General features: G+C 42.5%; 1 protein-coding gene across 1 annotated transcript in view; it reads left to right on the forward strand.

Moving 5' to 3' along the window:
• LZTS1 (leucine zipper tumor suppressor 1) overlaps positions 1-25,965 on the forward strand; it is an 81,242-nt gene that overhangs the window by 32,120 nt on the left and 23,157 nt on the right. The window contains exon 2 of the mRNA XM_060786939.2: positions 22,290-22,772. Coding sequence (XP_060642922.2) covers positions 22,428-22,772 — 345 coding nt within the window. The 5' untranslated portion in view covers positions 22,290-22,427. The remainder of the gene's footprint in view (positions 1-22,289; positions 22,773-25,965) is intronic.

Genomic DNA, 25,965 nt, shown 5'->3' on the forward strand with positions numbered 1-25,965 from the left:
AACTCCCATGACCAGAGAAAATACTGGAAGCGTTCGGTGGGAATTGACTTTGCGTTGAGTTGTAGTTCACCTATATCCGAATATCACTGTGGACTCAAACAGTGATGGATCTGGACCAAACTTGGCACGAATGTTCAATATGTCCAAATGTGAATACTGATGGATTTTGGGGAAAATAAACCTTGACATTTGGGAGTTGTAGTTTCTGGGATTTATAGTTCACCTACAATCAAATAGTATTCTGAACCCCACCAATGGTAGAATTGAACCAAACTTCCTATCGAGAATCCCCGTGCCTTGAAGGGACTTGCTGGCACAAGCCTCCCTCCAGACGCTCTCCCTTGCCCACACATGCGCACCATGCTGCTATGTGCTGATCATGCCAGCTCTCCCCTATGCGCTTGGAGTCTTAGAAACAACCCTCCCCTTGGCTGGGGGGCTGGCCAATAACAGCAGAAGAGGACTTTTGATGGGAGGATTTGCCTTCTGTTTCCAAAAAGGAAGAGAAGACAAGTGGAGTGATTTTCAGCCTTCTCTGCAAAATGGGTTTCTAAAACCATCAGAAATATATGTTTTCTGAATGTCTTTGGCGACTCCTCTGAAACCCCCTCGTGACCCCCTGGTTGAGAAACTCTGCACTAAGGAAATCCAACAAATGCTACATTCAGCAAAGGACAAGAGGGATCCTCTCTCCTCTGTAGGACTCTACCGTATACCATGCCGTTATGGACAAGTCTCCATAGGGACCACCAAACGCAGCAGCATTGCCCAGACACAAATCAAGGAACATGAGAGGCACTGCAGACTTCTTCAACCAGAGAAGTCAGCCATAGCAGAGCACTTGATGAACCAACCTGGACACAGCATATTATTTAAGAACACAGAAGTGCTGGACCCAGGGGTGGCTCAACCCATTACGCAAAGTAAGCATTTGCAGTATAGTTGATTTTGCCCAGGGGCACTCTTGAGGCGCTCTTGGGGGAAAATAGACCTTGACATATGCAAGTTGTAGTTACTGGGATGCATAGTTCACCTACAATCAAAGAGCATTCTGAACTCCACAATGATGGAACTGAACCAAATATGGCACACGGAACTCCCATGACGAACAGAAAATATAGATCAGTGATTGGTGGGGGGGGGGCACCAAAATACTGTTTGCTTACTGTTGAAAATTACCTAGGGCCACCTCTGGCTGGACCACTCCAACAACCACCATGTCAGACTACTCAGAGAAGCCATTGAAATCCACGAGCATGTGGACCATTTCAACAGAAAGGAAGAAACAATGAAAATGAACAAAATCTGGCTACCAGTATTTAAAAACTCTAATATCATAACAGTCAACAAAGAGCAACACTCAAAAACAGGAGAACTCCAGACGAGAAACAATCAGGGACAGCTAATCACCTCTCATCAAAGGATTCCCCCAGACAGTAAAAAACCACATCTTGAAACTGCTAGGTCATTAAATGCTAATCAAGGTGACCAATTGAAATATTCACACCTACCTCCAACAGACAAGAGTTCTTTCTCCCACCCTGGGCATTCCACAGATATATAAACCCAATTTTCCTAGTTTCCAACCTCTGAGGATGCCTGCCATAGATGTGGGTTAAACATCAGGAGCTAATGCTTCTGGAACATGGCCATACAGCTTGAAAAGCTTGCAACAACCCAGCGATTCTGGTCATGAAAGCCTTTGACAATACAAAAACTTGCTCATTGTTGATCTGATAGGCAGGAGTAGGTCTAATAACCTTCAGTTGTAGGAACATAGATTAGGTAATTTAATGTTTTTCGTCAATACAGGTTGAGCATTCCTTATTTATAATTCTGAAATCTGAAATATTCCAAAATCATTTCATTTTCATTTGTCATTTTGGTGATCTCTCATTGTCTTGAGTATGACAGCCTTCCAAGTGTAGTGTCTTGGCAGTGGATACCTACCTCTCTTGACATGCATGTTCTTCCATGGTGAGGACATTGGTTTCTAGGTGGAAGACAGTCCCAGTCAGGGTTGGCTTGATGTGTCTTCCTCTTGACACATTTCTCCCATTTGCCCTCCATTTATGCCTCTTTGAATTCCGCAGCACTGCTGGTCACAGCTGACCTCCAGTTAGAGTGCTCAAAGGCCAGGGTTTCCCAGTTCTCTGTGTTTATGCTACAGTTTTTAAGGTTAGCTTTAAGCTCATCTTTAAATATCCTTTCCTGTCCAATAACATTCCATTTTCCATTCTTGAGTTGGGATTATAGTAACTGCTTTGGGAGACGGTGGTCAGGCATTCGGACAACGTGGCCAGTCCAGCAGTGTTGATGGCAGATGAGCATTGCTCCAAAATACAAAACTATTCACATGCATGGCCGAGATTGTGACACCTTTGCTTTCTGATGGTTCAATGTACGCAAACTTTGTTTCATGCACGTCATTACTAAAAAGACTTCCTCTTTGAATCAAGTCACCACCATTTTCTCAATTTACAGTTCCATCCTTTGCTATGAATGAGAATTACATTTCTATAATAATAATAATAATTATTATTATTATTATTACTATTATTATTATTATTATTATTATTATTATTTATACCCTGCCACCATCTCCCCAAGGGACTCGGAGCGGCTTACATGAGGCCAAGCTCAACAACAGAAGAAGACATACCAAAACTTGATTAGCAAAATAGAGAGGAAATAAAAAATTGAAAGGGAAATCAGTTCCTATATAAAAAAAAGCAGCTTGATGTGAGGCCTCTTGCAAAAATGTTTCTAGCGTTAGGATCACTAGAGGCTACAAACAGTGGAAATACATGTATGTGCTGATGGTACTGGGTTGGGAATATATAGACAAAGCAAAGAAGTGCTTAAAGAATGGCAGTCTGCCAATTGCAAGTGGCACAGAAAGGATTGTTTCAAATGAATTGTGAATTGCTCAGGAGGCAATAAAGGCTCTACAGAGATATGGAGAATGACAGTGATAAACACCCATGGCTGACAATACTGAAGGCATAAAATTCCATAAATATCGAATTCTGGGTCACTTTGGCATGTGATATATTCATTCCTTATCTTTGTCAGATGATGTTGTCATAATCCTGCCCTTCTATATCGTTGATCAGTCTTGCTGCCAATTGCTAAGTGTGCTTTATACGCATGGAGTGTCCTGATGCTGAATTACCAGCATTGAATCCTGCTGCTTTTGACCTATGCTCAATGGATCTTGTCACAGAAAAATGTTAGATCACATCAGTGCCATAGAATTAAAGTCTGGGAAAATGTTTGAGGAGCGTTTGAGATTCAGATGGATGGAAGTGTTTGTAAACAAACAGAAAAGAACAAATGGATTAGCTGCAGAATTACAGTGCCAAATAGGATTTTGAGAATGCTTTTTCCTCTAATCTATTTGCCAGAGTGGAATGGAATGCTAAGTTTTGCTTGAAGGGAGAGAATTAAGCCCTGAAAATATCTGTCTGCAGTGTCAGAACCAGAGAGGAAATGCTGAAAAGCCAATCAAGAGGAAACTTTGGGTAAGAAGCCTAGAATTTCTGGAATGGAGATCTCAAGCCGACCATTTGAAAGGGGATAAAGAAGGAAAGGTAGGGAGAAATTAGGATGTGTAGGGCTTTGAACCTTAAATGGAGAAAACCTATCCTGAGTGTTTGCATAATGCAGTCGGTCTTGGCATCTTCTTCTCTCCAAGTTGGAGATGTGGTGAGATCAGGGTTTGGGAAAATGATGAAGCTGGAGCGCTCCAAACTGTATAATCTAAAGAAGTGGCCCTCAAGTTGTATGAAATTTTGAAGCCATAACTTCTGAACAGACAATAAGTTGGTTTTTTCTCTTGTGTCAAGAGCGACTTGAAAAACTGCAAGTTGCTTCTGGTCTGAGAGAATTGACCATCTGCAAGGACGTTGTCCAGGGGACACCTGGATCTTTTACCATCCTGTGGGAGGCTCCTCTCATGTCCCCAGATGGGAAGCTGGAGCTGACAAACAGGAGCTCACCATGCTCCCCAGATTCAAACCACCAACTTTTCAATCAGCAGTCCTGCCAGCACAAGGGTTTAACGAATTGAGCCACTAGGGGTTCCTCAACCAGTGTTTCTCATCATGGGGGTTGGGAACCCTGGGGGGAGGGTTGCGAAGGGGGTATCAGAAGGGTCGCCGAAGACCATCACAAAGCACAGTATTTTCTATTAGTCATGGGGATTCTGTGTGGGAAGTTTGGCCCAATTCTGTTGTTGGTGAGGTTTAGAATGCTCTTTGATTGTAGGTGAACTATAAATCCCGCAACTACATGTCCCAAATGTCAAGGTCTGTTTTCCCCAAACTCCACCAGTGTTCACATTTGGATATGTTGAGTATTTATGCCAAGTTTGGTCCAGAGCCATCATTGCTTGAGTCCACAGTGCTCACTGGATGTAGGTGAACTACAACTCCAAAACTCAAGGTCAATACCCACCAAATGCTTCCAGTATTTTCTGTTGGTAAGGGGAGATCTGTGTGCCAAGTTTGGTTCAATTCCATCATTGGTGGAATTAAGAATGCTTTTTGATTGTAGGTGAACTATAAATCCCAGCAACTACAACTGCCAAATGACAACATTAATTTCCACCAGGTTTACTATTTGGGCAAATCGGGTATTTGTGCCAAGTTTGGTCCAGTGAATGAAAATACATCCTGCATATCAGATATTGACATTACGACTCATAACAGTAGCAAAATGACAGTTCTGAAGTAGTGATGAAAATAATGTTATGGTTGGAGGTCATCACAACGTGCGGAACTGTACTTAGGGATCATGACATTAGGAAGAAAAACTCTGTCCTAGACAATAAGTGAAAAGAGGAAAGATTCCCAGGCAATTATTAAATGGAGAATCATTTTGAGCACAAGCCCTCTTTTCCCACTATAGAAAGGTTTGCTACCTCCATACTTAGAGGTGGAACGACAGAGATTGCAAATAGGGCCTCGTTTCCATGGCAATTCTTGGTAGCTCAACTACTAACTTCCCAAACCTAAAATTAAAAATATTCTTCCCCACGCATCCCCTTTCATACTTTGGTGGATAATTTGCAGCAATAACGGCCAGGGCTGGGTCAGTCGAATGGGTGGATTTGCACCTCAGCAGACACCGTTCGCCAAGAAAAATCTCTTTTGAAATTGTATTAGGGATTCTGTAAAATGTCAAATTCAGGCAGACTACAGGGGAAAGCTTTCTCTTTTAATAAAAAGACATGTGTGTCTTGGGAATATTTTATAGTATAGTTCTAGATGTCATGTCCTGAAACATTTCACAGGTGAAAAACAGATGAAAAGCAGGGCAAGTTTCTGAGTTGCTGTGAGTTTTCTGGGCTGTATGGCCATGTTCCAGAAGCATTCTCTTCTGACATTTCACCCACATCTATGGCAGGCATTCTCAGAGGTTGTGAAGTCTGTTGGAAACTAGGCAAGTGAGGCTTATATATCTGTGGAATGTCCAGGGTGGGAGAAAGAACTCTTGTCTGTTGGAGGCAGGTGTGAATGTTGCAACTGGCCATCTTGATTAACACCAAATGGCCTTGCAGCTTCAAAACCTTGCTGCTTCCTGCCTGTGGGAATCCTTTGTTGGGAGGTGTCGTCATAGAATCATAGAACCATAAAACTATAAAAGTTGGAAGAGACCCCGAGAGCTATAGGAAAGACTGGATATTTGTGATGGGATGAAAATCATGCGTAATTCACGTTTGACCAGTCCACACACTGTCTTGACAGAGAAAAGATATACCACACAGATAATCAATAAATAACGAGGAGTTTACTCTTTGTAATGCAGAACAACATATGTACAATCATGTGAACAGTTGCATTGATTCATACAATGTCCTTTGAGAGAGATTGAAATGGTCTTTAGGTGTCCATGTGAGAGTCCTTCCAGCACCCATGAAGCAAATCTGTCTCTGCAAGTTCCTGCCCAGCCAAAGCCTAAATATGTGCCTGTTTCCAAAACTCCTAGGCTCAGCTAGCTTCCTGGACATAGCCCAACCAATCAGCTTTGTGCTTTGCATTTTCAGTTAATCAATAAAGAACAAGGAGTTTGCTCTTTGTAATGCAGAGCAACATAGGTACAGCCATGTGAACAGTTGCATTGACTGATACAATGTCCTTTGAGAGAGATTAAAATGGTCTTTAGGTGTCCATGTGAGAGACCTTCTTCTAGCAGCCTCCTGCACAAATATGTAACTGTTGCCAAAACTCCCAGGCTCAGCTAGCTTCTTGAGCCTAGCCCAACCAATCAGCTTCGTGCTTTGCATTTTCAGTTAACACACACTCACCAACTGATTTTTACATGCTCCAACAATATTGACCCCAAGAGCCATCCAGTCCAACCATGCAGGAACACATAATCTAAGCACTCCCAGCAGATAGACATCTAACCCCTAGAATCATAGAATCAAAGAGTTGGAAGAGACCTCATGGGCCATCCAGTCCAACCCCCTGCCAAGAAGCAGGAATATTGCATTCAAATCACCCCTGACAAATGGCCATCCAGCCTCTGCTTAAAAGCTTCCAAAGAAGGAGCCTCCACCACACTCCGGGGCAGAGAGTTCCACTGCTGAACGGCTCTCACAGTCAGGAAGTTCTTCCTAATGTTCAGATGGAATCTCCTCTCTTGTAGTTTGAAGCCATTGTTCCGCGTCCTAGTCTCCAAGGAAGCAGAAAACAAGCTTGCTCCCTCCTCCCTGTGGCTTCCTCTCACATATTTATACATGGCTATCATATCTCCTCTCAGCCTTCTCTTCTTCAGGCTAAACATGCCCAGTTCCCTAAGCCGCTCCTCATAGGGCTTGTTCTCCAGGCCCTTGATCATTTTAGTCGCCCTGCTCTGGACACATTCCAGCTTGTCAATATCTCTCTTGAATTGTGGTGCCCAGAATTGGACACAATATTCCAGATGTGGTCTAACCAAAGCAGAATAGAGGGGTAGCATTACTTCCTTAGATCTAGACACTATGCTCCTATTGATGCAGGCCAAAATCCCATTGGCTTTTTTTGCTGCCACATCACATTGTTGGCTCATGTTTAACTTGTTGTCCACGAGGACTCCAAGATCTTTTTCACACGTACTGCTCTCGAGCCAGGCGTCCCCCATTCTGTATCTTTGCATTTCATTTTTTCTGCCAAAGTGGAGTATCTTGCATTTGTCACTGTTGAACTTCATTTTGTTAGTTTTGGCCCATCTCTCTAATCTGTCAAGATCGTTTTGAATTCTGCTCCTGTCCTCTGGACTATTGGCTATCCCTCCCAATTTGGTGTCATCTGCAAACTTGATGATCATGCCTTCTAGCCCTTCATCTAAGTCATTAATGAAGATGTTGAACAGGACCGGGCCCAGGACGGAACCCTGCGGCACTCCGCTCGTCACTTCTTTCCTACTTAACAACCTCCAAGAAAAGAAATTCCACCCATGCTCCAAGGCAGAGTATTCCATGATCAAATAGGCTTGGGCAGAGGAGCTTTCCAATCACTTATTCCCTGATCTATTTAGCTGGAGATGTCTGGGCTTGGCACCGTCTTGAGTTTGCTCTTTTTGCTTGTGGCATATGGTGATAGGGATTAGGTACTGGATGAACTGATGTGCAGAGGATCTTGCCTTCAAAGAAGCTTAACAAGATGTTTTGGCTCCTTATGCCCCGGTATTCTATGAAGTGCCTCCAAACTGGTGACCACGACGGGAAGTGTTTGCTTGTAAATATTTCCTGGTAAAACAATTTTGCTTTAAACACTGACCTGAGGATTCTTGTCATTTACTTGACTCCATTGGAATTCAGCCTGTGATCGTGTTTCAAGATGAAGGTGCTTTGGATGTGGGGAATGATGTCAACGAGGGTCTTAGATGGCAATGGTTTGGTCAATGATATTAATGCAGAGAATGACATAGAGATGCTGGTTCAAAGTGTAGTTTCCCATGAGATTGTTACTACAGGGTATAGCATGAGAGTTTACTCCCTGAATTGCTCCCAGAGAGTTCCCAGGATTTGGAGCTTGAAAACAACTTGGCGCCTGCAGGAACTAATGAGCGTGTAGACAGGCAGGTGGAAATTAGCTAAAACAGACAGCTCGACCAAGGCCTTCGGCATTCTGCTAGGCTTTGAGAGATAAGGATGAGAGGCATTCAGGGAAAACGAAACCAATTTCTGAGTGCTTGGAATGGCTTAATGTGAGGATATAAAGTTCCACACATGGGAAATATAGTCAGATGAAGCATCATTTCAAATTCCTGCTAAGTTCTTGCTCTTGTCTCGTGAAAGTCTTGCTTGGAAGATTCTTGTCTAAGTATTTCTTGCTGTATGGTTTGACTCTTTGTATCTTGTGATTACCTATTCATGCCTTGGATCAACGTTTCCCCATTTGGGTTGTTGTAGATTTTTTTGGTCTATATTGCCATGTTCTAGAGGCATTTTTTCCTGACGTTTCACCTGCATCTATGGCAAGCATCCTTAGAGGTAGTGAGGTCTCCCGTTTCCCCATTCCTTTGGATTTTATTAGAGAAGTCTGAACTTTGTTTTTAAACTTTGCTGAACCATACCTTGGACTAATTTGTTCCTGCTTATCTTCTTACCTAATTGAACTTACCTATTCCCTTAAAGTGTTTTTCTACTTTGCTGCTTTTACTTACCTTCAATAAAAAAGGGTTGTTTTCCTACTCAACGTGTGATGTTTTAAAATCAGAGGGTTATTCCTGTTCTGGAGTGCAACAGACTCAGAGTTTGCAGGTCACTGATGCTTGGTGTGATTGTATACCAGGCATGGGCAAACTTGGGCCCTCAGCTTAAGCGGCTGAGGGGGAAAAGGAAGGGGCCTGAGGCTGTTAGGAATTGTGGGAGGTGGCATCCAAAACACCTAGAAGGCCCAAATTTGCCCACACCTGGTATATACAGTTCCACATAACATGACAACTGTGAATTATTGATCCAGGAGATCCAAGGAAATGAGAATTGTCGCAGCTCTGATCCTCATTAGAGTCCAAAATTACTGAAGGGTCACATTAATGCAGATCCTCAGGGATTCATCAAGACCTTTAGAAGAGGCATAATTAGTGCCAGTTCAATGGTGGCATTTGTCGCACATCAGTTGGAAGATGGAAATGCTCTCTATAATTCAATGCACAGAAAACATCTCCCTCCCTTGGACTATTTAACTTGTGTTTACAGGTGTGCTAGTTTTTTTGCAACAGAATGAATGCACATGTTTTGACTGAACATAATGTTCCAAAGATGACTTATTGAGGTGCCAAGAAACTAGTGGGCTATGGACTCTGTGATCTTTTGCATTGTAGTAAAAGGTGTGGGTTGGTGAGAGGAGCTAATGGGGAAAATGTTCCCTTTGAGGACTCTTTTCTGCTTTGTGACTTTGGCTATTAGAACAAATACATGCTCTCTGGATGTAGGTTAGCCACATCACCTCTAAATCATTGTCAATTCATTCCAAATCCCTCCAGTATTTCCTTTTGGCCATGGGGGTTTGGTGTTGGAAATTTGGCCCAATTCTGTCATTGGGATTCTGAACACTCTTTGATTGTAGGTGAACTATAAATCCCAGCTACTACAATTCCCAAATGTCAGGTTCTATTTTTCCCAAACTCCACCAGTGTCCACATTTGGGAATATTGAGTATCCGTGCCACATTTGGTCCAGATCCATCATTGTGAGAGGAAGCCACAGGGAGGAGGGAGCAAGCTTGTTTTCTGCTTCCTTGCAGACTAGGATGTGAAACAATGGCTTCAAACTACAAGAGAGGAGATTCCATCTGAACATGAGGAAGAACTTCCTGACTGTGAGAGCCGTTCAGCAGTGGAACTCTCTGTCCCGGAGTGTGGTGGAGGCTCCTTCTTTAGAAGCTTTTAAACAGAGGCTGGATGGCCATCTGTCAGGGGTGATTTGAATGCAATATTCCTGCTTCTTGGCAGGGGGTTGGACTAGATGGCCCATGACGTCTCTTCCAACTCTTTGATTCTATGATTCTATTGTCCACAGTGCTCTCTGGATGTAGGTGAACTACAACTCCAAAACTCAAGGTCAATACCCACCAAACCCTTTCAGTATTTTCTGTTAGTCATGGGGGTTCTGTGTGGGAAGTTTGCCCCCATTCTATCTTTGGTGAGGTGCAGAATGCTCTTTGATTGTAGGTGAACTATAAATCCCAGCTACTACAACTCCCAAATGTCAAGGTCTATTTCCCCCAAACTCCACCTGTGTTCTCATTTGGGCATATTGAGTATTCATGTCAAGTTTGGTCCATTTCCATCATTGTTTGAGTCCACAATGCTCTCTGGATGTAGGTGAACTACAACTCCAAAACTCAAGGTCAATGACCACCAAACCCTTCTGGTATTTTCTGTTGGTCAGGGGAGTTCTGTGTTCCAAGTTTGGTTGAATTCCATCACTGGTGAATTTCGGAATGCGCTTTGATTGTAGGTTGAACTATAAATCCCAGCAACTACAATTCCCAAATGACAAAATCAACACACACACACCCCCAACTCCACCAGTATCCAAATGTAGGTGTATCGGACATTTATACCAAATTTGGCCTAGTGAATGAAAATACATCCTGCGTATGAAATATTTACATTGCGAGTCAGAACTGTAGCAAACAACTGATTTACAGGGTTGAGGACCTCACTACTCCCAGGTTTCTGATTCCCGTTCCATTCCTGGTTTTGGTCATGTCACATCTATCCAATGAGAGTGGGTCCTTCCAAATATTCTCTATTGAGCTCACATGATGAAGTCCCAGTCTGTTTGAGCAGCTGTACAATGTAATTTACTCTGAAGTGCTCTTTCTAACTAATGATAGATTACAGTGGTTTTGTGTGTGCATTCCATTGTGTGTGTCAGAGCTCCATGAATTCCCACCAATGGTCTTATTGCCCCTACTATCAAAATAATCCCAGTGAATGTCAGCAGAATGAATGGGGCTGATGAATGAAAGTGAATGAGAGTCTTGTAATGGGGCTCTTCATCCACTTGAAGGAGAGACAATTATGCACTCGCTCTTTCAATAGGTGTCTGTTTTAAATCCATCCCATGAATGTTAATGGAGGGAAGATTATAGAGGGGTTGTGATAGACTCTGCCGAAATGGGGTCATTATACTTATGTTTACATTTTTCTGCACCTGGACTGATGGACTTCCACTGGAAATGTCTTTCTAAACCAGTGGTTCCCAAAGGTTTTTGACCAGGGACCACTTTGACCAAGGACCACTCTCCAACATTAGTACCAAAAGGGTTACAAATCAGGTTTTGGTCAACTTTAGATTGGTTATTTGGAGCGCTGATTCAGAAAACTGCATTGGATAGACCACATCAGCTCTAGTTTCTGATACAGAAATATACCATGCAGTAGTCGCCATCTGCTTGCCAACAGAAAACCATATTTAATAAGCCTCGTCACTATGAACCATCTAGGAGCTTAAGATCGTCTGGGGAGGCCCTGCTCCCGATCCCACCTGCCTCACAAGTGCGATTGGCAGATACAAAGGACAGGGCCTTTTCAGTGGTGGCCCCCAGTGGAACTATGAATGATGAACATGGAACTATGGAACTAACATGGAACTATGAATGATGAACATGGAATGGCCAGGCGATGTTACTTTTTTAACAAGATGATACCAATGATTTTATGCTTTAACAGTTTTTATTTATGTTTTATATTGTAATGTTGATTGTTTTAAATGGCACTTTTATGAATGCCTGGCATCGAATTGTGCCCCTTGAGTCGCTGTATGGCTGAGAAAGGCGGGCTATAAATATCATAAATAAATAAATAATAAAGGGGTTTTGCAAGACCAATCGCTCTTGTTGCAACTGTGCGGTAACGATGAAGCCATGCATCATCTTTTAGTTCTTGTGGAAAACTGGTGGGCCATGGACCAGAGGTTGGGAACCACTATTCTAAACCTAATATCCACCGATATCTTGGATTACAACAACCCAGGGAAGATGAAGGTGGAAGTCAACAATCAGAACTCACCTCAATTTTCTATTTTATTTGAGATGGGTTCCTTTTCTTTTTTCTTTCTCTTTCCCCCCTCTTTTTCTCTTCCTCTTTCTTCTTTGTCCACTTTCTCTCTTACCCCTATCTTTGACTGTCTACACATCCCTAACCTACTCCATCAACCCCTATACCCAACCCTGCCCAATTACCCTTCTACATTCCAATCTTCTTTCTGTTTTTAAATATATGTAAGCAAAACTTTAATAAACATATTTTTAAAAAACACTGCTATATAATCCAGTTTCAGAATGCAGATTAACTACATTGAACGGGATAATATGGCCGTGTAGACTCACATAATTCAGTTCAATGCAGTTTAATCTGTATTATATGAGTCTACACTGACTATAAGACAGAGGCAAAGATGAAGTACTTTGGCCACATAATGAGAAGACAGGAAAGCTTAGAGAAGACAATGATGCTGGGGGAAATGGAAGGAAAAAGGAAGAGAACCAAGGGCAAGATGGATGGATGGCATCCTTGAAATGACTGGATTGACCTTGAAAGAGCTGGAGGTGGTGATGGCCGACAGGGAGCTCTGGTGTGGGCTGGTCCATGGGGTCACGAAGAGTTGGAAGCAACTGAACAAATGAACAACAACACTGACCATTATAATGCAGTTCAAATTGGATTATATGGCACTCTGCTGACCCTCAGAACTATTTTTAGCAGTGTTTCTATTCATTCTAGACTAGGACGCAGAGCAGTGGCTTCAAACTACAGGAAAGGAGATTCCACCTGAACATAAGGAAGAACTCCCTAATGGTGAGAGCTGTCCAGCAGTGGAACTCTCTGCCCCAGAGTGTGGTAGAGGCTCATTCTTTGGAGGCTTTTAAACAGAGGCTGGATGACCATGTGTCGGGGGTGCTTTGAATGCAATTTTCCTGCTTCTTAGCAGAATGGGGTTGGATTGGATGGCCCATGAGGTCTTTTCCAACTCTGTGATTCTATTAGTTCCCTTCTCCAAATGTGCCAAAAACATAATTATATTAGTACTGGCTTGGATGGAAACTGAGTGGGAAAAGATAGGCTAAGAAGCAGTGGAAATGGGAAAGGGGTGGGGGAGCCCCAATGGAATCATCTTCTCCATGGGGTCCCAAAATAGTGAGCCAGTAGCAGTTCTTTTCCATGCTACCCGCTTTTTGCAAGGCATCATCATTGCATTCTTAGTTGAGGCCTTGTCCTGATGGCTCCAATGCTCTCTAGTGCTGATTGAACAGCTCCCCTGATACAAAGGAGGCAGCATTCCTGTATTTGTGCAGGAACACAGAAATGAGCAGTGTGCCTTTCTGCCACCTTCTAACAAGCTACCCATATGGCCCATTATCTGTCCCCCTCTTCTGACCTGCATTGATTAATTTGGTTAACAGTCTCTTGAATATCCTGTTAAGGGTCATCCAGCTGGAGAGAGCTCCCTCCCCCTCTCAACATGGAGCATACGATCCAGGCCCTGTCTTTTCTGCACACGTTCACTCTCAACACCCTAATGCATGTATGGGGTAGCATAGCCAGGTGCTTCCCTGGTATTAGGGATTCTACACCCCCAATTACAGGAGCTCCATATGCTCACATTAGCTTTCTCCCTATAGTCAGCGGTCAAGATTTTACAAATCCCAGCATTGTTTGTAGCCCTCCTCCATATTCCCTTGTGGTCCCTATTTGCATTACAATGACCCGTCTACTATCCCCGCTCCCCCTCTTCTCAGGAGTGTTGTGCCATAATGGACATGTAGTGCTGTACAACTAGTGTCTGGGCAATTATTTCCGTGGCTCCTAAGGCAAAAGCTTGTGTCACTCCCCGGTTGAAGAGATAAGAGGAAGAGGAAGGAGGACAAGAAGTAGGACAAGCTGGATTCTATTTTCAACTAGCTATCCTCTGCCATGCATTGCTGTGGCCCAGTCTGTGTATATGTGTCGTGTGTGTGTGTGTGTGTGTGTATATGTAATGTTCGTTTGTGGGATTAACAGAACTCAAAAACCAATGGATGAATTGACACCAAATTTGGACACAAGACACCTAACAACCCAATGTATGCCTTTCACTAAAAAAAAAATGATTTTGTAGTTTGGGAGTTGTAGTTGCTGGGATTTATAGTTCACCTGCAATCAAATCTGAACCCCACCAACGATGGAATTGAACCAAACTTGGCGCACAGTTCTCCCATGACCAACAGAAAATACTGGAAGGGTTTGGTGGGCAGTGTCCTTTGGTTTTGGAGTTGTAGTTCACCTACATCCAGAGATCACTGTGAACTCAAACAATGATGGATCTGGACCAAACTCTACATGAATACCCAATATGCCCAGAAGTGAACACTGGTGGAGTTTGGGGAAAATAGAATCTTGCCATTTGGGAGTTGTAGTTGCTGGGATTTATAGTTCACCTACAATCTCAGAGCTTTCTGAACCCCACCAACGATAGAACCCCCACACAGAACCCCCATGTGGGCCACAGCAACATGTGGCAGGGGACAGCTAGTGTATGTATATATTTGTGTACATATGTGGTTTTGCACATGCATTGTAAGTTTTTTTTCTTTTTAAGCCTCTTTCACTGTGTTATCAGTGTTTTTATGAGTGATGGTCACTTGTTGGTTTGATAGGTGTATTGTGTCCAAATTTGGTGTCAATTCGCCCAGTGGTTTTTGAGTTACGTTAATCCCACAAGCGAACATTACATTTTTATTTATATAGACTAGCTGTACCTGCCATGCATTGCTGTGGCCAACCTTCCCTCCCTCTCTCTTTCTTTCTTTCTTTCTTTCTCTCCTTCCTTCCTTTTTCCTTTCCTTATTATTTATCTTATTTTTATTTACAGCATTTTAACTCCACTCTTCTCAACCCCCCCCCCCCAGGGGGGACAGGACTCAGAGCAGATAACAAAGGCAGCAATTCGATGCCACAATCAATAAGACAGTATAAAACCATAAATACATACAGAGTTAAAACAATAGCAATTAATTATAACCAATTATCATAACAGTCATTAAAACAATACTCAGTCCACAAACCCATTGATAGAACCATAAAACCGTATCCTCATACATACTGTTTTGCCAATCCTTCTCTCCTTCCTTCCTACTCTTACTTTTCCCTTCCTTCCTCTTTCTCCCCTTTCTTCCCTCTCTACCTATTCTTGGACTGCAACTCCCAGCAGTCCTCCTGATCAGTCTATCTACCTACCAACCTATCTCTATCTAATCTATCTATCTGGAGGATTGCTGTGAGTTGCAGTCCAGGAATAGGAAATTGGAAATATGCAGGGAATGGGATGCTCTTAAAGAGATCTCAAAGGAGAAGAAAGCTTGCAACTTGGAAGCAGCACATTTGGATCCTCCTCCTCTTTTAAAGGGCCTGGTCTAGGGGATGCTGGGAGATGTACTCCAGAAGAGAGTGTGGATATGCTGTTGTGTGTTTCCTTTGCCGGGGGAGTCATTTTTGCATGTGCGCTATAGTGTCCTTTTGGTTTTTTTGGCTTTTTAAGTCCCTTCCGCTATGATTTCAGTGTTTTTATGAGTGATGGTCACTCATTGGCCTGATAGGTGTATTGCGTCCAAATTTGATGTCAATTCATCCAGTGGTTTTTGAGTTATGTTAATCCCATAAACAAACATTACTTTTTGTTTATATAGATGTGTGTATATATTTGTGTATATGTGTATGTATGTGGTTTTGCGTATGCATTGTAATAGGGGTTTTTTTTGCTTTTTAATTCTCTTCCACTGTGTTTCTCAGTATTTTTATGAGTGATGGTCATTTGTTGGTCTGATAGGTGTATTGTGACCAAATTTGGTGTCAATTCGCCCAGTGGTTTTTGAGTTATGTTAATCCCACAAACGACCATTACATTTTTATTTATATAGACTAGCTGTACCCACCACGCATTGCTGTGGCCAACCTTCCCTCTTTCTCTCCTTCTTTCCCTCCTTCTTTCCCTCCCCTTTTCCTTCCTTCCTTCCTTCCTTCCTTCCTTCCTTCCTTCCTTCCTTCCTTCCTTCCTGTTTTTCCTTCTCTTCTTCCTTCTCTATCTCTTTCCTTCCTTCCCCCTTTTTCTTTCTCTTCTGCTGTCTCTCTTTCCTTCTTTCCTTCACTCCCTCTTTCTCTACATCTTCCCCCTTCCTTCCCTCCCTCTTTCCTTCCTTCTTTCCCTTTTTTCTTTCCTTCTCTCCTTCCTTTCTTCTATAACTTTCCTTCCCCCTTTTTCTTTCCCTCCCTCTCTCTCTCCTTTCTTCCTTCTCTACCTCTTTCCTTCCTTCCCTCTTTGCTTCCATGCTTCCTTCTCCCTTTCCTTCTTTTTTCCCCTCCCTTTCTTTTCTTTTCTTTCTTTCTTCCCTTCCCTCCCTCTTTCTTCCCTTTTTACTGTATTGTCATTTAGCTTTTCATCATTTTGGGGCTTTTAAAGTCCCTTCTGCTGTGCTTTCCAGTGTTTTTATGAGTGAAGGACATACATTGGGTTGTTAGGTGTGTTGTGTCCCAATTTGGTGTCAATCCCCCCAGTAGTTTTTGATTTCTGTTAATCCCACAAACGAACATAACATTTTTATTTATATAGATTACTTGCATTTAGTCTGCCCCATGCCCAATCAGAACTTTAAGGAAACAGTTTGGGTGGAAGGAGCTGGGCTTGGTATCTGCTGCAGAGTTTAACACCCATCGTTTGGAGAATGGAGAAACGTATAGCGAGTGGTGAGGAGCCGAGCAGCAACTGCTCCACCATTCTGCTGCAGTGAACCAGGCTCTGAAGTCTTTCCCAGCCTCCAGACCAGAGTTCAACCATTGTGCCAGCAGGACTGCTGACCAAAAGGTCAGCGGTTCAAATCTGGGGAGCTCCCATCTGTCAGCTCCAGCTTCTTGTGCAGGAACATGCAAGAAGCCTCCCACAGGATGGTAAACATCCCGCAGTCCCCTGGGCGACATCCTTGCAGGCGGCCAATTCTGTCACACCAGAACCAACTTGCAGTTTCTCAAGTCACTCCTGACACATACAAAAAAAAACAACCCTCCAGACCCACATTGGTACACAGATAGGGTTCATAATGTGAATCATGTGCCCACTTGCTTCCGCTCCTGCATCCAAACGCATTAGAAAGGGATCTTCTTTGTCCTCTCTCTGTGCTGCCAATAACCAAGAGGAACATACTGAAATTGCAATAAGGATCATTTTCTGTTTTTTTATGCCAGAGGCAAAGAAAAAAACCCAGCTCTCTGAGCACCTCTGAACTGTAATGATGGTAATAATACACTGTGTTATTATCCAATACCACTTGCCTTCCAGACGTGAGCAGTAATTAAGGGCTGTAGTAACATCCATGTTAAGGCCAGGAAATTACAGGGAGAGCAAAGAGAAGGGTGCTTATTTGGGAATAAGGATAAAGAGAAGTCTGAGAGAACCATTAAGGTGGGAAGGAACCGGAGGTAAAAAATAAAGAATGTCATGCTGCTTTCAAGACTTAACTTTAGCTTTCATGGATTTCAGTTGATTTCTTCTGATGCATTGGCAGCTTCTGCTCTGCGTTGCATTTAATGAAGTGGAATCTACAAAAGTTCATGCTAAAATAAAACAGCCTAGGTTTTATATTGTTTTTATATTGTTTATACAGTTTTATAATAATAATAATAATAATAATAATAATAATAATAATAACTTTATTTGTACCCCGCTACCATCTCCCCAAGGGACTTGGTGTGGCTTACATGAGGCCAAGCCCACAGTACAACAATAAACTTATAGCAACAGTAATACAAAACAATAAATAAACTCATAAGCAGAAAATAAGCAATAAACATTAACAATAACACCACACATTTAAAAATCTATGGCTGGGCCAAATGTAATAATTAAATTTTAAAAATAATGCTGGGCATGACGAGATGACATATAACTAGGGTAAAAGTTTTGGAGAGAGATGAGATGTGCAGACAAACCTAGATCACTAATAAAGTGTGTTTGGGGACATATTGCTGGGAGTTTCCTTATTCTGGAAAGGCACACTGAAACAACCATGTTTTCAGGCTCCTCCTAAAGACTGCCAGAGTTGGGGTATGCCTAATGCCCTTGGGAAGTGAGTTCCAGAGTCGAGGGACCACCACCGAGAAGGCTGTCTCCCTCGTCCCCACCAGTATACTGTTTATACTGTTTTATATTGTTATTATTACATTGGTGTTAATTGTATATTTATGTTTTGATGTGGGTGCCATGGGGTGCCATCCTGAGTCCCTCTGCGGAGGTTGAGAAAGGACGGGATATAATAGCCCTAAATAAATAATTATAAATAAAATAAATAGGTGTTATTAGATTTTTCCCTTCCTCTCCCTCAGTTCTTATACTGATTGAAGCAGGCCCTTTGTGTCTTTGAAAGTGCATTGAAATAATAATAATAATAATAATAATAATAATAATAATAATTCTTTATTTATACCCAAGGGGACTCGGAGCAGCTTACATGAGGCCAAGCCCAACAACACATCAATAAAAACAACAAGCAATAAGCAAATAAAACAATACAATTAATATAACTCACATATAGACAATAGCACGCAGAGATTTAAAAACCTATGGCCGGGCCAGATGTAATAGTTAAAATTTTAAAAATAAACGCTGGACATGAACAGAGGTAGGATGTATCTAGTAGGAGGGTTTTAAAAGAATTGTAGGGAGAGCAACCCAATGGGTGATTAAAGTGCTTCTGAGGACATTTTTCAAGGAATTGTTTCCTTTATTCAGGGATGGCACTGGAACAGCCATGTTTTCAGGCTCCTCCTAAAGACTGCCATTGTGGGGGCTTGCCTGATATCCTTAGGAAGTGAGTTCCAGAGTCGGGGGGGGGGGCACCATAGAGAAGGCCCTCCCCCTCGTCCCCACCAATTGCGCCTGCGAAGGGGGCGGAAGCGAGAGCAGGGCCTCTCCAGATGATCGAAGAGATCGCGTGGGTTCATACACAGAAATGCGGTCACGCAGGTAGGCGTTAAGGTGGTTGGGCTATTTGTTAGTGCCAGTTGAAAAGTCAGGATGACCATCGGCTGAGATTCACCTCATTTTAAATCCCTTCAAGGCAGCTGCAACTTAAAATTGATTAAATTCATAAATTTTAAAAAATATTAAAAGTGTGCATTCAGACAAAAATACATGTAAGGTCTTCTCTCATTTGGCTTCTGCAAATAAACATTGCTTCCTCTCATCCCACCACCATTGTGGTTTTCTTTAATAATTTATCTATAATACAAGTTTAGGGAGTTATTTGATAATTCGTACCCTCATTGGAAAGACCCCTTGAGTCTTTCAACTGAGTATTTCCCAACTCTACTGAACCCGACATCTCTTCCTTCCCCTTGCTCTGGATTATTTGTACCAGGATGTCCAGTGGTTGGGTTTTGGGAGACGGAGCTGTATTGCATGTCTACAAGCAACATCACTACAGTTGCAAAATTCCAAGCTGTGCAAAATATGCCAGTAAAATCTAATAATAATAATAATAATAATAATAATAATAATACTTTATTTATATACCCCTATTATCTCCCCGAGGGGGGCTCAGGGCGGTTTCCAAGTAATATCACCGAAACATACAAAGTAAACATCATAAAATAAAATTCACAAAACAACATAAGCATAACATTATCACAATAACACATGTATATTAAAAATAATCCTGCCTATTCAGAGCAATTAAAAAGCCGGGCCAAGTCTAGCGCAAACTCAAAATATGAGGGAGCCGGGAATTAAGTACAGTACTATGACAGGCTAACGGCAATAGCAGATACGGGTCTCTGCCTGCTCATTTCCAAGGCCTATTCGAGGGATGACCGGGCTAATAGGTAAGAGTGCAAAGCCATGTTCAACAATGTTTGGGTTGGACTAGAACTGGTCATTCTCAAAGGTTTGTTGAAACCGCCAGGTCTTCAAGCTCTTACGAAAGGAGGGGAGGGATGGGGCCTGTCTTATTTCCCTTGGGGGGACATTCCAGAGGTGGGGGGCCACCGCCGAGAAGGACCTCTCTCTCGTCCCTACCAACCATACTTGTGACGGTGGTGGGAACGAAAGGAGGGCCTCCCCGGAAGATCTTAGAGCTTGCACCGGTTTATAGAAGGAGATGCGATCGCGGAGATAGGCGGGGCTCGAACTGTTTAGGGCTTTATAGGTCATGACCTGCACCTTGAATAATAATAATAATAATAATAATAATAATAATAATAATAACAACAACAACAACTTTATTTATACCCCACCACCATCTCCCCAAAGGGACTCAGGGCGGCTCACAAAAAGCACACAATTCTGCTGCAACAAAAACAGCATATGTTTACAAAAAAACAACATATATTTGCATATAAACAGTAGTCTTGTGCATTTGTATAGAATCACTATCCATTTCTGTTTGTTTCATTTGTAAGGCCCCATTTTCATTTTCGAGCACCTCTCCTGAAAACGGATGCCTTTCAGAATGAGTTTTTTCGTACCATGTCCGAAAAAACAAATATTTTCGTCCCATTGGTGTTAATGGCTGGGCTTTCCATGCTCCCCTTCCCCTCAGTTTTAGGGCTAGAGGGTCTCTTTCAAAAGAGAGTTCATGTGTGACTTGTAGGCTGAAAGTACTTTTGTTTCACTGATATTTCCATAGTGGAGGGGGGTGTACCGTTTTCTGCCATCCGAGTGAAACAAACAGTATGAAAACACAAAATAAATGGATGAAACAGTAACCAGGCCCATGACTAATAAACAGCATACATTTACATAAAACAGCATACTAATAAAATCCTACCATTTTAAAATCCAACAAACGCATCAAGGCTGTGGATAAAAACAAGCTGTGTACCGTCTCAGTCCATAAAGTGAATCAATCACTAGGTCCTCAGGCTTTGTGAATAAAGTACTAATGATGGTGCAAAGGCTTGTACAAAAAGCCATGTTTTCAGTTGTGTCCAGAAAGCTTGGAGAGTGGGAGCTAACATGATCTCTTTAGGGAAGGCATTCCAAAGCTGAGGGGCCACCACTGAAAAGGCCCTCTCTCTCATCCCCACCAGCCGTTCTTGAGATAGAAGTGAGGCCAAGAGGAGGACCTCCCTAGCAGATCTTAGAGCTCACGCCAGTTCATAAAAGGAAATGCGATCTTGAGATAGTTTGGACCCGAAGCATATAGGGCTTTATATGTAATAATCTGCACTTTGAATTGGGCCTGGAAATTTGTCAGCAGCCAATGGAGCTGCTTTAATAGGGGCATAGTATGCTCCCTATAACTAAAGCCTAGCTGGAACTGTGCTAAGTTCATCATCCCACTATCGAACCCAGTATTTCTCAACCTGGGGGTCGGGATCCCTGGGGGGGGGGTGCATGGGAGGGTCAGAGGAGTCACCAAGGACCATCAGAAAACTCAGTATTTTCTGTTGGTTATGTGGTACTGTGTCCACAGCGCTCTCTGGATGTAGGTGAACTACAACTCCTGAACTCAAGGTCAATGCCCACCAAGCCCTTCCAGTATTTTCTGTTGGTCATGGGAGTTCTGTGTGCCAAGTTTGGTTCAATTCCATGTCTGGTATCTTCGTTATTAATTTTCTTTGTTATTAATTTTGCTATGGTTTTATAATTTTAATATTTTTAATTGTATTTTATGGTCTTGGTACCAACTGTGAACCGCCCTGAGTTGCCTGCGGACTAAGAGGGACGGTATATAAATATAGTAAATAAATATCTTTCCCTCATATTGCAGGAGACTAGTGCAGATAACTATTCATCTGCTTGTTTACTACAATACTCTTCATCTTAATCCTTTGGATCTATGAGCTTGTTATAATGCCAGTTGTTTGGTTTTTTTCCATGTTAGGAGCGACTTGAGAAACTGCAAGTTGTTTCTGGTGTGAGAGAATTGGTCGTCTGCAAGGATGTTTTATCATCCTGTGGGAGGCTTCTCTCATGTCCCTTCATGAGAAGCTGGAGCTAACAGATGAGAGCTCACCCTGCTCCCTGAATTTGAACCGCTGACCTTTGGGTCAGCAATATTGCCATCACAAGAGTTTAGACTATTGTGACACCAGGGGCTGCTGTAATGCCAGTTCACCAATGTTTGTGACTAAAATCACTGCTATTCCCATTTCATCATCAGGGAGATAAAATGAAACCATAATTTATCCAATCATGTAATCTGTCACTGACTAAAATGGAGCTGAAATGTAGATCTTCCTCATTGCTGGTCCTGAAGATTTTCTAAGCTGCCTTTGCTATTCTCATAAGCTTTCATGTCCTTCTTTCTTCTGTGCAGGTCAGTGGATCCTTGGCAAAGTGAAATTTCTGCTATGACCACAACACCATCCTTCTCTCCCAGCTGTCAGGACATCCCCCATGAAGACAGTACCAGGGCACTAACTGTTCTGTGTATAGCCTCCACCCAGGAGCCATAATGGGAAGTGTCAGTAGCCTTATCTCTGGGCACAGCTTCCATAGCAAACACTGCCGGGCATCACAGTACAAGCTGCGCAAGTCATCCCACCTGAAAAAACTGAACAGATATTCGGATGGGCTGCTGAAATTTGGCTTCTCTCAGGAAACCAGCCACAATAAGTCCAACTCAAAGGGCAACAAAAATGAAGACTTCTTTTACATTAAGGTCAACCAGAAGGCTCAACGGACAGACTACACACCACTCTCTGGTGGGGATCTGGGAAGCCAGGCTGCGAGGAGCAGTGTGGACTATGGCACAGGAACTCCTGCTAAACTCAAGCCAGTCTCCAACCAGCTGGAACTAGTGAGTTGGTCAAAGTATCATGAGTATCTAATCTGTATTAATTCAACAAAAACTAATGGAGTTCATCATCCTTCTTCCCACTATCTAACTCAGTGTTTCTCAACCTGGGGGTCAGGACCCTCGGGGGGGGGGTCTTGAGGGAGTGTCAGAAGGGTCACCAAAGACCATCAGAAAACTAAGTATTTTCTGTTGATCATGGGGTACTGTGTCCACAGCGCTCTCTAGATGTAGGTGAACTACAACTCCTGAACTCAAGGTCAATGCCCACCAAAAACCTTCCAGTATTTTCTGTTGGCCATGGGCATTCTGTGTGCCAAGTTTGGTTCAATTCCATCATTGGTGGAGCTCAGAATGCTCTTTGATTGTAGATGAACTATAAATCCCAGCAACTACGACTCCCAAATGTCAAGGTCTATTTTCCCCAAACTCTACCAGTGTTCACATTTGGGCATACTGAGGGTGCCAAGTTTCATCCAGATCCATCATTGTTTGAGTCCACTGTGCTCTCTGGATGTAGGTGAACTACAACTCCCGAACACAAGGTCAATGCCCACCAAACCCTTATTGAGGGTGCCAGGTTTCATCCAGAAGTAGCAACAAAAATAATGTTATGGTTGGGGGTCACCACAACATAAGGAACTGTGTTAAGGGGCATTAGGAAGGTTGAGAAATACTGTCCATCTGGGAACTCCAGAAGCGTGGCACAAAAGCCAAAAATCTTTCTCACCATGTTATCCTATCCTGTGTTGTACTGTTTACAAAGCTGAAGCCCTGAAACATTTTGATGAGCCAAGACTATCATATTATCTGCCCACCTCCTTTTCATTTCCTTGTTCCTTCAAAGATTAGCTGCAGCCCCAACTGGAAAAGCAATCAATTTTCCCAGCAACAATGTATTGTTACCAATATATAATCTGCCCACCTCCTTTTGATTTCCCTGTTCCTTCAGAGATTAGCTGCAGCTAGTAACAATACATTGTTGCTGGGAAAATTGATTGCCTTTCCAGTTATTGGGGTCTGCAGCTAATCTTTGAAGGAACAGGGAAAGCAAAGGAGGTGGGCAGATAATATACTAACAGAGTAATGTGTGGTGTCTTGACTAGATTTAGGAACAAATCTGTTCTTTTAGAGGTTAAATAGCTACAAGTGTTTAGGTACATATTGTGCGTGTAGAATTTCTGTGTGTAGTGTGTGTGTGTTATATCTATATAAATAAAAATGTAATGTTCGTTTGTGGGATTAGCATAACTAAAAAACCGCTAGACGAATTGCGCCAAATTTGGCCACAAGACACCTACTAACCCAAGGGATGACCATCACTCAAAAAAATTGATTTTGTCATTTAGGAGTTGTAGTTGCTGGGATTTATAGTTCACTTAAAATCAAAGAGCATTCTGAACTCCACCAATGATGGAATTGAACCAAATATGGCACACAAGACTCCCATGACCAACAGAAAACACTAGAAGGGTCTGGTGGGCATTGACCTTGAGTTTGGGAGTTGTAGTTCACCTACATCCAGACAGCGCTGTGGGCTCAAACAATGATGGATCTGGACCAAACTTGGCACAAATATTCCATATGCCCAGATAGGAACACAGACGGAGTTTGGGGAAAATAGATCTTGACATCTGAGAGTTGTAGTTACTCTGATTTATAGTCACCTACAATCAAAGAGCATTCCGATCTCTATCAGCAATGGAATTGAACTAAACTTGGCACACAAAACCCACATGACCAACAGAAAATACTTGAAATGGTTTGGTAGGCACTGACCTGTGGTTGCTGGGTTTTATAGTTCACCAACAATTAAAGAGCATTCTGAACCCCATGAATGGAAGAATTGGGGCAAACTTCCCACACAGAACTCCCATGGCCAACAGAAAATACTTAAGGCCATCCAGTCCAACTCCCTTCACTGAGGGAAGAAAACATAATCAAAGCGCTCCTGACAAAGAACTATCCGGCCATAGATATAGATAGATATATATGATTCACACACACACAGATATAGTATCATAGATTTGAAAGGGACCCCTAAAGAAGAGCAATTATATGTTGCATGCTCCAGGGTAGGCAAACCAGACAATTTCCACAGCAACATTGACAAAGAAACAGCAAGAAATACTGTTTACTCACAAGCATAAAAAATTACATATATTAGAAACCAACATTTTCTCATTACTTTATATTCCAGATCACCAGACTGAACCACAGCAATGCGTGGCAGGGGATGGCTAGCATATATATGTGTGTGTGTGTAATATTTGTTTGTGGAATTAACATAACTCAAAAACCACTGAACAAATTGACCTGAAATCTGGACACAATACACCTGTTAGGCCAACGAGTGATCATCACTCATAAAAACACTGAAAAACACAGCAGAAAGGACTTTAAAAGCCCCCCAAAAGCAAAAAGACGCTCATGCGCAGAATAACTCCCCCAGCAAACAGAACACACAATAGCATATCCACACTCTCTTCCAGACCACAGCTCCCAGCATCCTCTAGACCCTTTAGGAGAGGAGGATGATCCAAATGCACGGCTTCCAAGCTGCAAGCTTTCTTCTCCTTGAATTTCTTTGAAAGTATCCCAATCCCTGCATATTTCCAATTTCCTATTCCTGGACTGCAACTCCCAGCAATCCTCCAGATAGATAAAATAGATTAGATTAGATTAGATTAGATTGAGATAGAGAGATAGAGAGATAGAGAGATAGAGAGATAGAGAGATAGAGAGATAGAGAGATAGAGAGATAGAGAGATAGAGAGATAGATAGATAGATAGATAGATAGATAGATAGATAGATAGATCAGGAGGACTGCTGGGAGTTGCAGTCCAAGAACAGGTAGAGAGGGAAGAAAGGGGAGAAAGAGGAAGGGAAAGAAAAGGGGGGAAGGAAGGAAGGAGGAAGAGAAGGAAGGAAGGAAGGAAGGAAGGAAGGAAGGAAGGAAGGAAGGAAGGAAGGAAGGAAGGAAGGGGAGAAAGAAAGGAGAAGAGAAAGAGGAAGGTTGGCCACAGCAACATGTGGTGGGGTACAGCTTGTGTGTCCCTTTGTGTATAGTATCTCAATAAAAGGCTGAACTTCAAAATCTACCATTGTATCATCATCCCCATCGCTTTATTATCACGCTGTGTTTTCCTGCTTCTCATCCAACAATTTCTCAAAATTGAATGGGAGCTCCCTCGG

Source organism: Anolis sagrei, chromosome 7 (genome assembly GCF_037176765.1).
Source record: "Anolis sagrei isolate rAnoSag1 chromosome 7, rAnoSag1.mat, whole genome shotgun sequence".
NCBI classification, from domain to species: Eukaryota; Metazoa; Chordata; class Lepidosauria; order Squamata; family Dactyloidae; genus Anolis; species Anolis sagrei.